This window comes from Astatotilapia calliptera, chromosome 1 (genome assembly GCF_964374335.1).
Source record: "Astatotilapia calliptera chromosome 1, fAstCal68.1, whole genome shotgun sequence".
Lineage (NCBI taxonomy): Eukaryota > Metazoa > Chordata > Actinopteri > Cichliformes > Cichlidae > Astatotilapia > Astatotilapia calliptera.
The window spans coordinates 1,408,320-1,423,317 of NC_137422.1; the positions used below are offsets into that span (position 1 = coordinate 1,408,320).

Below are 14,998 nucleotides of genomic sequence, written 5' to 3' on the forward strand. Positions count from 1 at the left end.
TGTTTATGTTATGCTAACATAGCTGTGTCGCTAGCGGTCACGTAGCACATCATTATATAGCAGCTAGCCCAACTTCAGTAACCCTACAAACGTCACTGCTGTTTAGTTTTCTGTCTTCATTTATGTTGGAAGTGATAGCAGAGCTGTACGTTTGAATTCTTTCATAAATCTCTCAGTCAGAACGTGCTATATCGTGCTTAGATGGAAACTAGCGAGCTAACTTCCTGTTAACTTCTAACTCCATTAAATTTAATAAATCCTGTTTTCATGGATGCCTGGATGTTAAACTTAATTGTTATACCTGGTAAAGCAGCAACGCTGATCATTTTATTAAAGATGAAAGAATTTAGACAGTTTTTAACTCTCAGTGATGCCGCAGTGTTTGTTTGACTTTGGGACCTGAAGCTGACGGAGTTTTCGACCCAGATTACTCCGAGTCCGCAAGGCTCCTGACTACAGTAACCGTAATGCTCCGACAATCCATCAAGTGGTGGGGCTTCGTAGCTAAATTTAGTGGTAACAAAACAAATTTTTGAGCGCCGTGTGCCACATAAAATTGGTTCGAGGTCACTAAGCACAACCAGAATTCATACCGGATTATGAGGCACACTGTCGATTTTAAGTGCACCCTATAGTGCAGAAAATACGGTAATTATTAATTAAATGAAAGTGTCAGAACACTGTTCTAAGTTGTTCTTTGTAGACCCTTTGGTATAAATGACAATAGTGTACAGTGTGTTGTGTACAATATTGTTTGCTAAAAGATGCATACAAATAGAACATACATTACTTAAAAGCTGACAAAAATGCTGTACCTTTGCATCCAAATGGCCATCTGTTATATCAGATGTGCTAGAGTTGCAGCTGAGAAGTTCACTTTTGTCAGTGGTTACTGACCGCTTACTATCATAAGGTTTTCATTTTGATAAAGTGGAGGTAGAAATTTAAATCACAGTTTTCAGAGTTTTTCATATCTCTTGGGCTAGGTAATACAAAGGCAGCTCTATTGTATTTGAAAGCCTCTTATCCACACAGACCACAGCTGTTCATTTTGGCCTTAGCATTGGGCTGGATTTTAATTGGTTCTATTTGATATTTTTGTGAGAATACCGTTAGGTTTAAATGACTGATAATAACTTCTGTAAGATTCCACACCTCATAATTTGAATCAAGTAGCATGTCCTGTACTTAGAAGAGTAGCTTGTAAGGCTCAAGTTAAAGCATGGACTGTATGTAGAAGATTGATTTACATACCTCTTTCTATTTCACCCACCCATCAGGTTCTGTTCTCCACATTTTCAATCCTCACTAACCATTTGGCAGTTACCGTATTGGTTCTTTAAAACCAGAAGTTACAAAATTTGAATGAGATGGGGATTTGCTAAGTAACCCCAATCTAAGTGATCATGGCCCTAACTTTAAGCCTTACTGGTATCCAGAGGGGTGAGTTATGAGAAAAATCAGCTCCCATGGGAAGTTGAAACTGTTTTTGACCTAGGCTGTAAACATGCATATTAACATGAGAGTCTATGGGATTTACTTGTTTTTTTTTTGTCTTATCATGGTACTGCAGCTTTTTCAGACCCCCCGTTTGATTCTAGAGTACTACTAACAGAAACACATGCACTGAACCTGTTTTCACTGCCAAGTCAGGAGCCTTTTAGTCCTTAGAGAAGACAGCATGTGAACTCACTCATGAGGCACTCACACTCAATGCATCAACGAGAACACAAACTAAAGGGTAATCTGAACAGCTCTGCAAGCTCATTTATATGAACTTCTACACCGTCTTAAGTGTGCATCAGTCCAGCTCCTCGAGGAGTATTTAGATTGCACAGTCACAATAATAAATGCAGTTTAAAAACTGCTGCACATACAGGGTCTCACTTATGCACTAAATCATTATTTTAAACAACTGGTTTTGATTTACTTCTGTAAATCCCCTTATCCACCAAGCAACTTTACTATAATGCATCGCATTGGATTTGACAACTTGCACAATTTATGATGGTATAACACATCTGTTCTTACTTATGATGTTATTATTATTGTTGTTCTTGTGTGGTATTGCACTGCTGATGATAATGTTTCCCAAATATACTATACCCTCAGCTGCAAATGGAAGAATCTTTTGTGCATTCAGATTCAGGTAGTGCTGTCTTTTTAGTGGAATAAAAAAAACATTCTGATGTGATTTTTCCATGCTTATCTTTTCAACAAGTGAAAACTTAGATTTGAGTTACGTATGACTTACATTTACAACAAAAGATTTTGAGACGATTCGGTTAATATGGAGACAAGACTTTCATTTCTAAAAATAAAACTGTGCAGTGATGTCACTAGGAAACGAAACAGTCCCGTAGGTTAGACAAACTGACAGCAAATGTATTTCCCAAAGAAAACATTGCATCTGTTCTGGCACGAAGCGGAACCGCTGCTCACAGATCAACACCTCTCTTCTTAACCTAGCTTCAGCAAGTCTTTCCCATAGCATAACAGTAGGGCTCCTCAGTTGTATCCCTTTGTAGCTGATGCAGTTCTGCACATTACCCTTATACTTGAAAATCAGTACCGGTACCTTACCTCTAAAGAGAAAGCCAGCCACCCTTCGGAAAAAGCTCATTTCTGCCACTTGTATCCACAGCAAGATTAGAGGCCAGATTAAATAAACAGTGATTTCCACATGGAAATTTTGTTGTTCAACTATGACATCCACAAACCTCATATTTGCTTAAATGGGCTCCTCGCAAGAAAGAAAAACAATCTTTTATTTTCCTTTTGTTGCAACCGCCTCATCATTAATTATTTGCTGCCAGACAAGATAAACATATTACACTAATACGCAGGGGAGGAAACCTGGGAGAAATGTTTGCTGTGAGCGCACACATGAATACAGCCAAGACGAATGGCAGAGCATTTTCACAATCTTTCATTCATACTGGACACTGATAAAGTATATTTGAAAAAAGGGGAAGGAAATAAGTAGCATTAACAAAATGAAGCCTAGCAAACAGACTGAGTCCATAGTTCATTAAGTTAGCATTGTTGTGAACAGTGATTCAGAGCTCATCGTCGGCCAGTGTACCATAGCTGACTGCACTGAGAAAGTCACACTAACTGTGTCCCCCATAGACAAACAGCAAGCTAATTATAAGATAAAATAAATGATGATTAATTATTATAGCACTCTTTTATGCTCACAGCATCTTGCTGCATTTCCCACATGGCAGCATGAACTAATTAAATCTAATCAAAGCATCAGGATACTGTGTTTTGTCATTAAGTGACTTTTTTTCAAAAACAGAACACACTTTCCATTAATTAATCTGCAGTGAACATTGCACAGATATTAAATAAGTAACTGAAAATGCAAAATGTTGCAGCATATTTTTAGGATGCGGTTGTATCCCTGTGCAGCAGCTGTGGCAGTCTTCTTTATGGATGGGGAGACTGTGGATGCTGGTACCACTTTTAGGACACCTGGGAACGCCACCGTAAATCTGATGGCAAAATGGCAGATCCTCCCACAGTTCACTTGTGCTGTCTGTGTCTGTCCAAACATTTCCTAAGAAAACGAACAGTATTTTTTATTCACAGTGTAGAACCTTTTCTACCAAAGTGTTTGTAAAAATGAGCAAGTGAATGCGCACAGAGCGTCTAGTGTTGAGTTGGGCAACAATGGAAATGCACTGATCAAAGAGAGCTGGATTTAAAGTATAGCATAGTGTGAGACAGTGGCTGCTGCAGTCAGTTATGAAAACTGAAGGAAAAATAGCAGCAACAGTGAATGTGATTTATTTCTACTTTACAAAACTATCCAGTATATCGTTAACAGAGCTATATGAAGTTACATAACCCTGTAAGACATAGTAAAAAAAAAAATCTAATGTTCTGAAATGCTAAATAAAGTGTATGACAAAGCTATCCTGAAATGTGGATAGCGTGTGATGTTCCATTACAGGTTTGTTCATTCAATCTTTGTCTATTTGTACATGTCTGACTGATCCCTTTGCATTTCAATGTGATATTGTAGGTGCTTTTGGTGGCCTCCCTCTGTGAACTTGGCACTTGGTACTCTGAAACCACCTCTGAAGCCCACTGGGAGGTCTGCCGCAGCCTTTGAAAGCCTCAGGTGCAAAGTTGGTCAGCGGCAGGCTGAGAGAGATGAAGACGTGCGTCGTGTTCCTGGCAGCTCTGCTGCTCCCGACCATCCACGCAGGTAAGAAAAGCCAATTTACTCTGTGTCTGAGTGTGTGTGTATGTACTTACCCACAGTGGGAAGTGCACGTTTCATGAAACTTGTGGTAAATTTGCATAGGCATGTGTTTTTTGTATAGGGTAAGAATGTTTTCACACAAATTTAATTGAACATGTTTCAGAAGTCGTTTGGTATATTCTGATATAACCTTTGAAACCTAAGATGTGCTGCCATGTTCTTTTTTTTAAAAAGAGGTTTTTATCACTTGACGACTTTTCTAACCAAGCCATATTTGCTCAGTCTAATTGCACTGTCATGAACTTTAACATGCTAACCGAGTCTGAGATGTCACAGTCACAATAATTTTCATGTCGAAGCAGACATGAAAACTATTATGAAATGAGTTAGAATATGGTGTTAGTGCTGCCTCTGCAACCCATTTCCACCCCAGTTCCTGCTTTCATGCTTTTTCTGCTATGTTGTTGAATCTTCCCGGCCTTTTGGCTTTTGGACTACAGTGGATCTTACATAGTGGTCTGTGGGCTAATGTCCCCAGGACCACATATTGCCATGAACACCTCCCTGCATACACACATAGACTGACAAGGTGGAAAGAAGACCAGCCGCTCTGCCGCTGACAGAATACTAATGTTGCTCTCTTTGAGCTGGATTTGGAAATTGCATGCTGTTTTCATTTAAAGACAAATCTTTTCTACTCGTGAGTCTGCCCGACTGTGACCGTAACAGCCAGAAAGATGTGTTGGACTACAGCAGTTCTCCGGTGCCCAAATGAAATACATCAACAGAAAAACCTAATTTCTCCTTTTATTTTCATGACAATTGAGCATATTTGTGGTAGGCCACAAATCAACCGGTAATCTGGACATATCAGCTTGTCTGAGTGATAACCTACTGACAAATTCCATTTCGGGGATGCTATTGAAGCTGCTGCAGTCAGCATGGACTCGCTACACCTCATCTCCACCCCAGCTCTTTCATTTCATGCTATTTATAGTTCTGACTTAATCAGTATAAAGGATATTGACACTGATGCTTGCACTGTTCTGTGCAGTGTTTTCCCCACTCTTCAGGGTCAGCGTAGGAACATTTTATCAGCTGATCCATCCCTTTCTCTAAAAGCAACCAGAGAATTTCTTCCTTCATCATCATGACGTTCTTAATTGACTTGAAATGACTTTTTTTCTGTGGCACTGACAGGTAATATGAACATTTTGTGTAACGTGGTAATATAAGTGAGCTACACAATAGCATTTCTAAAACATACATTTCATCAGACACCGTCCCTCTTTGGCATACTAATGGATGTAAATACATGCTTAAAGAAAAAATAACAGATGTGCAGAACAAAGATAAAATAACAAGTGCTGGCTGTAGTGAAATCAATCAGCAGGAAGCACTGTGATCTATGATGTTCACCTGCAAGAATACTATTATCAACTTGTGGATTTACAGCTAAAGAGGTTTGATGGATGCTAATGTTTTTCATCAGATTGATGTCCCAGACTGGGAGAGAAGGAACGGGGGAGGCAGTGAGAGGAGAGCTGTTGTTTGGCTTGACTGAACTGAGCAGCAAAATTGGATGATTTAGGGACGCTGAATTAAATAACCAAAGATTTCCACCAACCCCTTCCTCACACATAGTAAAATACAGTGCATGCACATGTATGACATATGCATGCGCATACACTCTGCGTACATGCCTGTGGACAGAAAGAAAAGACATTCAATCTCTCTCTCTCACACACATACACACACACTCGTTTTCATATCTTAGTGAGGACATCTAATTGACATAATGCTTTCCCCAGCCGCTTACCCTACCCATCAGAACAGAATGCCTAACCCTGACCCTTTGCCTGAACCCTAAACCTGACATTAAAACAACATTTTGAGCCTCAAAAATGTCTTCAAAGTCAATGAGACGGGCGTTTTGTCCCCATAAGGGACAGTTGGTCTCCACAAGTATCACAAAGACGTCTAAACACACACACACACACACACACACACACACACACACACACACACACACACACACACACACTACAGGCTTGTGTTTACCTGGATTTTGTACGAGAAAGTAGAATTCTTTATCTCAAAGGCATTGGGCCAAGCAAGGTCACAACCAATCCTGACCCAACATTGTGTGTGTGTGTGTGTACGTGTGTGTGTGTGTGTGTGTGTGTGTGTGTGTGTGTGTGTGTGTGTGTGTGTGTGTGTGTGTGTGCCTAAAGCATTACAAAAGTTCTTCCACTTTAAACTTAACACACGTATCTGCATCTTTCTTCATGGCTCTTTTTTAATGCAGCTTTAGTCAGACTGCAAACGGAGAAAATCTTTCTCATCACAACCATAAGAGCTCTCCAATCTGATGCAGATCTACTTTTTATTAGAGGCTTAGTAATGGTGCTGCATATCAATGAGCGGCTCGAACTCTGAGGAATTTGGTGACATCATGATACGTGAGCATAACTGGAAGTAATCTGAATTTTTTTTAGTTTAGTTTAGTTGTTCTTTCTTTTATGAATTAGTGGGCAGGCAAAGAATGACTGATGAAGAATGATTTTAGTCTTATGTCCTGGTTCACCATTTAATGCAGCTGGATTCAACTGCCAATATTGCTGTTTGCAGTCGGTTTTATAACCAGTATGACCTGAAAAATATATGGGAGATGGACTTTAATGATTCAGAATGTGAATGACAATGAGTTATCATGTAGTAGAGGACGCTGATGCCAAAGTGGCCTTCTCCCATATAGTACACAACAGGATGTACTTCAGAAGAATTCGCATTACTGGACAGTAGGGCTGTTCGATTTTGCATAAAATGAGAATCACGATTTTTTGGCTTAGAATTGAGATCACGATTCTCTCACTTTCTTTTCCAGTATAAATATTTATCGCACTTATTAACTGCACATCAACTTCGTAACAGTTGAGACTGAACATAAAAACAATAAATAAACATAAAAACAACAAATGTCTCACGTTTTGTTGTTGCTGCAAAATGTTGTCCTGCTTGAGATTCTGTCTCCACCGTTGCTCGACGCTGCGTGTACAGAGCAGGTAGTGCAACAATAGAAAAATAGTTGCGGGACGGCACTGTGTAGCGTTTGTCTAGGGTGTTGATCGTTTTCCTAAATCCCTCGTTTTGCACAGTGTTGATGGAGCCATATCTTTGGTCAGGTGATAAGTGATAGCCTCCGTAATGTCTTTGTGCCTGCGGGAGGTCGACGTGTATAGGGAAGCGCTGTATAAGGTTCCCGTTATTGATGTTTGGGTGGTTGACCGGGACGGATTTTCTCCTGTCACTTTCTCGTCATCGCTGACGTGCTCGCCGTTGTTTTTCCTGCTAATTTTAGCATCACACGGCACAGCTTCTGTATCACGTGGTATAAGGCTCCGCCCTCGTCATTTGTTGAGCAGGAAGAGTGAGCGCTTGTTTTCATGCAGAGTACGTCCCGGATCAAAATGCGCTACAATCGTCGTCTTTTTTTATTTTATTTTTTTAATCGTTGTCATTTGGAAATGAGATCGCACATAAGTATGAATCGAGATCGCGATTTTCTAACGATTAATCGTGCAGCCCTACTGGACATACTCAGTGTCTGAGCGTCTTTAGAAGAGGGAGCTGCTTGGAAACAATGTGTAGGAGGCCACACGGGCCTAACTTGATCATTGTTACTCTAACATCAATCCCGTGTGGCTGTGTAATAAAACATGAGTAATGTTAATGTCTATATTTCCAGCAATGTTGCTGGGTTTGCAGCCTGTTACAAAAGATTATTTTCATGGCTATGAATAATTTACTCCATAATAACTCCACAGCAGGTAAGATTTTTCAACTTACCTGGATTTTTTAATGCTTATAGTTAGAGGCCACTTTAAAAGACAGGCTTGTTGAGAAATTGGAAGCTGTACCATATTGTCTTTATTTTTCAGATTTAAAGTGTAACAAATACAATAATAATAACTGCATTCATATTTAAAAATATAAATTAAAAAGTTTTTTTTGCAGGCCAATAAAAATGTGCAAGGGCTGTAAGACTGAGGCACTGACCTGGGGCTGTCTCTTAATCCACTTACAGTGGTGTCCTGTTTGATTGCATTTTTAAGAACTTGTCCTAGCTTGGCTCTTTTGGTATAGAACCTTTTCATTCTTTTTTGACTTCCAATGGGTGTTATCACATGGACAGACAAATTTAATTAAGAAAAGCATTGTGAAATATTCTTATGAACAAGAATTTATTTTTGAACACTGAAACAGTGATGGGCAGAAAACCTGATCATTTTAAGTAACTTAAAAAACATGAATGAAAAGGATCAGCTGTTTAAAGTCCTTCTCTTACCATGTGTTGTAAAGCCATATGTGTGCCATGCCTCACTGAAGGTAAAAACACCTAAAAGATTGTGCATTTACAGTTGAAGCTCCACCTGCAGCCCCATCTTTCACTTCACTTTCACTTGGTGAATTTTAGGAACTGAGACATCCTTCATTTAAGCACCAACATAGTCCTTCTGTGAAATGATCCCACAGCTTCAGAGTTGGATACAAAAAACAAGGTGCAATCAACAAAGTTCTCAGATTTGATATTTATCTGTAATCAATGAAAGTCTGTGATCCACATATGTGAGGGCACAGCAATATTTGTTCTGACAGCTGTGACTAGCATCATCACTTCTTTCTGCTGCAGGGAAGTCAGTCTGGGCTTCACCAAAGAAGGACAATCAATGTTAGGGAGCACTGAAGATGTGCTAAGAAACTCTATATTTCATTTTCCTCTGCTTTGTTGGCCATCTGTATATTTTAAACGTTTGTATTTTTTGATGTCTATAAAATGTAACTGAAAAACATTCAGTATATAACAGTGTACAATATTTGTCCCTAAACATGGATGTAAAAATGATGCTGAACCAACTGTTCTGAAATCTTTTCATGAGTGAAATGTACACATGTTGATCTCATTGACTGATGAGCTGATCAAAGTTAACGGTGTTTTTTTCTGTGTCATTCAGTATGCCCAGATAAGGAGCCAGGACTGCAACCATGGATGCCAGGACACAGTGAAGACCACCGTGTGACGATCAGTAATAACAGCACGGTCCTTCTCACAACTTCAGCTACTGTCCACTCTATTGAGATTCTCAGCGGAGGTAAACTGGACAAATCTATCATCTCTTTATCTTTCTCTAAACTGAAGTGATATTTCAGGAGACCGGTGAAGAAAAGCTTCAGCATAGGAAGAAAACTAGCAAGAGAAAGGAAGAAGAAAGAGACCATGATTCTTACATGCTTCAGAGATAACAAAAGGTGTCCCATAGTTGCAGTGGTTTGGGATTGTGGTTTGAATTTAGCTGAACCCAACACAGACCCACCAGAGAAAAGTAACATTTGGACTGTGTAATATGAGCAGTAGGTGAGGTGTTTTGGTGAGGAGTAGGGGGGCATAGCTTATCTGTGTTTGAAATACTCCAGGAAAAGTCTTTCAGTCTAACTAAGGCTGCAGCTACACTGGGATTTACAGTCACTGAACTCGTAGCCCTTACCAGAACCCCCCAAACCTGCAGCTTCAGTCTCAGAGGAGCTCAACAAATTTTGCCACTCTACCAGTTGGTCCAAGCACATTCTCAACCCCCTACTATACACCCTGTACATCGATGACTGCTCACCAGCCCACCTCAACTAACGTCATTGTCAAGTATGCTGATGACAACACCATGGTAGGGCTCATCTCTGATGGAGGTGAGACAGTGTACTGGGCAGAGATGGAAAACATGTCTGGCTGTTGCTCCGAAAATAGCCTGAAGCTGAATATCCTTCAAACAAAAGAACTTATAATGGACTTCAGGAGGCACGGACTGGTCCCCTCCCCTCTCATTATAAATGGGGAACTGGTGGAATCTGTCTCCACCTTCAGATTTCTGGACACCTGATCTCATCTCTGCTGATCTCGTTCACAACACCATTGCCCTGGTAAAGAACAGCAGGATCAACAGCAGCTGCACTTTCTCCATGTCCTGAGGAAGAGTAACTTGAACCAGAAGCTGCTGCTGGCCTTCTACTGCTCCTCAGTGGAAAGCATGCTCTCCTACTGCCTGGGTTTTTGATACGCAGGGGCATCAGTGTAACTTTGTGGGTAAATTCCCAGATGATTAAACATGCGACTATTTTGCTGGTAATACCTGAAATGAGTAAAGAAAATCAACAGCCTATTTATGCAAGATAATTCATAGTTTTATTGGGGGGTTATATTGGTTCGGGGGGTCATAACCCCCCTAACCCCCCTGGAACTTACGCCCCTGTGCAGGGGTCACAAATGAGAAGCCTTACAGGGGCTTGTCCTTCCATGATGCTTCCTCTTCTTGCTCCTTCTCTTGCTTGCGTTTCTGCTACCTGAGATATTCACTAAGAAAACTATTAATCTTCCTGATTTACTCATAGATCTTTGTTCTTTTATCTTCGCTAGCAGTTCTGACATCCACTTGTCCTTGGCCACCTTTCTTCTGTTTAGCGTACAGACTTAGGGTGCTGGCTTTGGGGTGAAACCCTCCATGCATAGTAAGGAGCTTCTTTGTCTTGGTGTCAGTGGCTTGTTTCTCTTCTGTTGGCCAGCTGATTGTTGCAGCAGGTTATCTGATTACTGGCAGAGTGTAGTTGCTGATTGTCCCTGACTCTGCAGGTATTTGATGGTTGCAGTTTCTTAGCAGCTTCTTCATTTTTCCCAATTCCCTGTGGGATTGCTTGATGGTCTGAATTTAATTAAAAAGTGAAAAGTATATAGAGTATATTGTGCAAAAGAAATCATTTTAATTAATGACAGAAATGTGGTAAACAAAGGGCTACGGTTGTTCTGAGAGAAGTAATACATGCAGGATGTATCACTGAATGCTTATTTACTACTGAGCTGAAATCATTGAACTACAGACAAAGTAAAAGAGATAGCTGTCAAGCTACATCCATGTATGTGTTTGTGTGGAAAGCCTGAATTCAGGGCCATAAATGGTAGGAAGACAGAAGGAGTTTGTGGGCACAGGGGCATGAAAGACCTGCCAGGAGGCTTCATCACTCACCCACCCTCCTCTCTTCCCCACAGGAAAGCTGGTGATTGCTGACACCAACCGGCCTATACTGCTTCGGACAAAACACATTCTGATTGGGAACAAGGGGGAGCTGCACATTGGAAGCCCAGACTGTCCTTATAAAGGCAACCTCACCATCTTGCTATTTGGAAGGTGAGGGTTTATAAAACGTAGCAGAATAAAAACACTATTTGTTAAAAATGAGTTATTAGGTATTTACTGTTAAGAAAAAAAGTAAGTGTAAGATTTTTACCACGTTTACTAATTGGTGGATACACCGTGTTTAAAAGGCAGTGATTATACTTGTTTGGAAGAAGGTAGCAGTGTGAATCACAAGACTAAAAGTAAACTGAGTGGTAAAGAAAGGATTGTGGTTTGGTTAAAATGGAGCGACTTGGTCCTGAGACCCATCCGAGAATTCTTGTGACGCACACATCAGGGGACTGACTGAGGCTCGTGTGACGCCACGTGACTGTGACGGGAAGGTAGAATGAGGCAGCAGAAGAATAAGACCAGTAATGAAACTTTTAACAGAGAACGACCTCAACATACGGTAGTAATAAACAAATATGTTCGATATCCCAATGTGTTGTCTTTTGTTATCAGTGATGATAGCGTATTAAATAGTGAATTTGTTGTTGCACACAAACTAATGACAAACATTATCATATTAGACTACTTGTGATTAGTAAGAAAAATATTTATTATCATTTTGCTGTTAGTAAAAGATCTATTTACTCATTTACTTAATACCTGTTATGGTTATTAAAAAGTATTAATTGATGCCATCTTTGTTGTCTTCATCAGGTTTCATGAATTTGACTGCATAGTTTTCACCTAATCAGACACAAACTCTAACGGAATTTTTTCTAAAAATTAATTTAGATTAATAAAACAGACAAATTTTTAGGTAAAGTAATCACGAGTCACAGCCTGTTGTACAGGACTTGTGCTCTCTTGTTATTTGATTCTTCTGTCTCTCCTTAAGACCAACTATCTAACAAAACTGACACACATAAAAGATTTTTGGGTTTTTTAATTCTTGGAAGAGAAAGAAAACAAACTCTTAATAATTATTCTGCAATAATTTGTTTGTATAAACCGACATCAAGGCTAACTAAAGTGCACTCTGTGTCTCAAAGCCACTTGAAAACTGGCATACTGTCCAAACATTTATCATTCTCCATTCTTGTCCATAGACTGGATGACAGCGATGAGGAGCACAGCTACTTTGGGAGGAAGTACATTGGCGTGGGGAGTGGGGGGACACTGGAGATTCACGGAGAAAGGAAGCTGTCCTGGACATTCCTCAACAAGACCCTCCATCCCAGAGAGAGCAGTCAAAACAACTATCTGTTCCAAAGAAGCTGGGGGAATCGAGGCATCATAATCCACGTAATCGACCCCAAGACAGGGGAGGTGCTGCATGATGACAGGTGAAGTTCCTCTTGAACATAAGGGCTGCATCAGAGCTGCAGTAAAATCTGGAGACTTAATTAGAGAAGTAATGATCTGGTAACTGTCAGATCATAAGCTTCTAATGAAGGGTTGTAATGAAGTAGACAAATGTGCTCTTAATAAATCTAACGGTGTTTTACAGACGGATATTACATTTAGAAATCAATGACATGCTTAATATCCTTTCATTAATAATAAAATCTATTCAGCCATCAGGTCAATAGGTCCAGTAAAGTGACATAAATATATTATTGAGCAATATTAGTGTCAGCCCTCTTTCGAAGAGAGATTGTTACCAGTGAATGTCAGTTGTTACTAAAGGGTCATTTATCATGACTCTTTAGTAACATTTATTTCAAAAGTGTCATTTACAACGGACATTTTATGCTAAAACATAACATCAAAAAATTCTCATTTCATGAGTGAAGTCTTACCAACTGCCATTCCTGTCACAGAAATGCACTTTGGCAGTCAGAAAGGCTGAAACAGAGTTTCTTTTTCTATACAGTGACAATGATTTTCATGTTTGGTGGTGACATTGATGAATAAAGACCACAGTTACTGTCCTTGAATTCAATTTGATTCAGTTTTATTTATATAGGTCCAAATCACAACCACAGTCAACCTACAGAGAACAATGAAACAAGTCAAGCACTTGGTGACAGTGGGAAAGAAAAACTGCCTTTTAACAGGATATAACCTCCAGCAGAGTAAGGCTCATGGAGGGGATGTGTGAGTGGTCGAGGGTGAAGTGGGGAAGGCAGGAAAAAGACATGTTGTGAAAGAAAGCCAGAGATGAATAAAGAAGAAACCGGGTCCAGGGTTTAAGGTCACTAATCCATCCCTAACCATGGGCTTCATCAAAAACTCTTAAAAGTAGAGAGGATGTCTGTCTTCTGAAACTGGGAGCTGGTTCCACAAACGAGGTGCCAGAAAGCTAAAGTCTCCTAAAGCTAAAACCTGCAGGACGGCGATTTTACTGCAAAATGAGAGAGGTGCTCGGCAGACTTACCTGTACATAGGGGTAGAAATGGTTGCAGCAGCTACTTAAAATCAGTTGTCAAAAGTGAAATGCAGTCGTAACTCTCCTAATTTTATTCTAGTTACAAGGACAATGCCAATTCAATTTTTACTCAAGCGTGACTGAAACATTATTGGTTAGGTTTTTAAACTTTGTTTTAAACCATTTAATTACAAGTAAAAATGCGTCAGAGATTCATTCAAGCTGTGAACCTGTCACGGAGGAGCAGGGAGGACTCGGCGCAGACTGAAGTCTCAGAAAAACAGGTTTATTTACACACTCCAGGTGCACTATATACAGGTGAGGGAGAAGGGGGCCAGGGTTCCCAGGGGTGCAGAGCGGGGTCGGGAAAAGCGTCCAGAGTCTCCAAACCAAAACACGAGAAATCTGCATACAGAGAACAAGGGTTAGCACGGAACTTTCACGGACAGAGCTCAAAACTGGCTGAGGCTAAAGTAGCACTGACGAGCGTTATTCAATAGTCCAGCGGCGAGGTGCTCTCAGTCACTGCCTTAAGTAGCGGGAGCAAACAGGGTGAGGAGCCACAGGTGATTGCCTACAGGTGGTGGAGGCCGGGAGCTCACAATGAGCTCCGCCCAGGCAGCGAGCAGAGAGAGAGGAGAGAGAGAAAAGACAAAACATAACATGTAGCCACACAGGGCCAGCCGAGCAGGCACGGGGACCGTGACAGAACCGCTCTGAAGCAAAAAATGCAAAGTGGCAAGTGTGCAAAATAGCTCGTGTTCTCCATGTCATCTCATGATGGCAGACTGTTTGCAAAATAGCACAGCTTTCAAAAGTCCCCTGAACAGAAGGCGTAAGAATTTGGTGCTTTTCCTCTTTTATCTGTCTCTCTTTTAATCTCTGCATCATTCTCACAGGTTTGACACGTACCGCAGCAAAAACGAGAGTTATCGCCTTGCAAAATATGTCGATGGCATCAAGCCTGGGCTCATACTGGCGATGATGGTCAATGACGAGGGCTCCAACAACTTGGAGGACTCCGCTAAGAAGAGTATATCCAGGCTTGGCAGCAAACACATCGGGAGTCTCGGCTTTCGGTAGGCTATTGAAACACAATTTTAAAATGAAGTCCATCAACCTCTGTAACCGAACCTGTCATTTTGCCAGGTGTGTCACAGGAAGTTGATTCATTTAAATACACTCCCCCAATTCTACCAAAGCATATTCTAAATGATACTAATTCTCTTGTCCCTGACGAGT

General features: G+C 40.5%; 1 protein-coding gene across 2 annotated transcripts in view; it reads left to right on the top strand.

The window, feature by feature from the left end:
* The window catches only part of cemip (cell migration inducing hyaluronidase 1), a 156,418-nt gene that overhangs the window by 48,943 nt on the left and 92,477 nt on the right, over positions 1-14,998 (top strand). For both annotated transcript variants that reach the window (XM_026185444.2, XM_026185371.2), the window contains exons 2-6: positions 4,034-4,219; positions 9,232-9,369; positions 11,310-11,448; positions 12,495-12,731; positions 14,656-14,835. In XM_026185444.2, coding sequence (XP_026041229.1) covers positions 4,165-4,219; positions 9,232-9,369; positions 11,310-11,448; positions 12,495-12,731; positions 14,656-14,835 — 749 coding nt within the window. In that variant the 5' untranslated portion in view covers positions 4,034-4,164. The remainder of the gene's footprint in view (positions 1-4,033; positions 4,220-9,231; positions 9,370-11,309; positions 11,449-12,494; positions 12,732-14,655; positions 14,836-14,998) is intronic.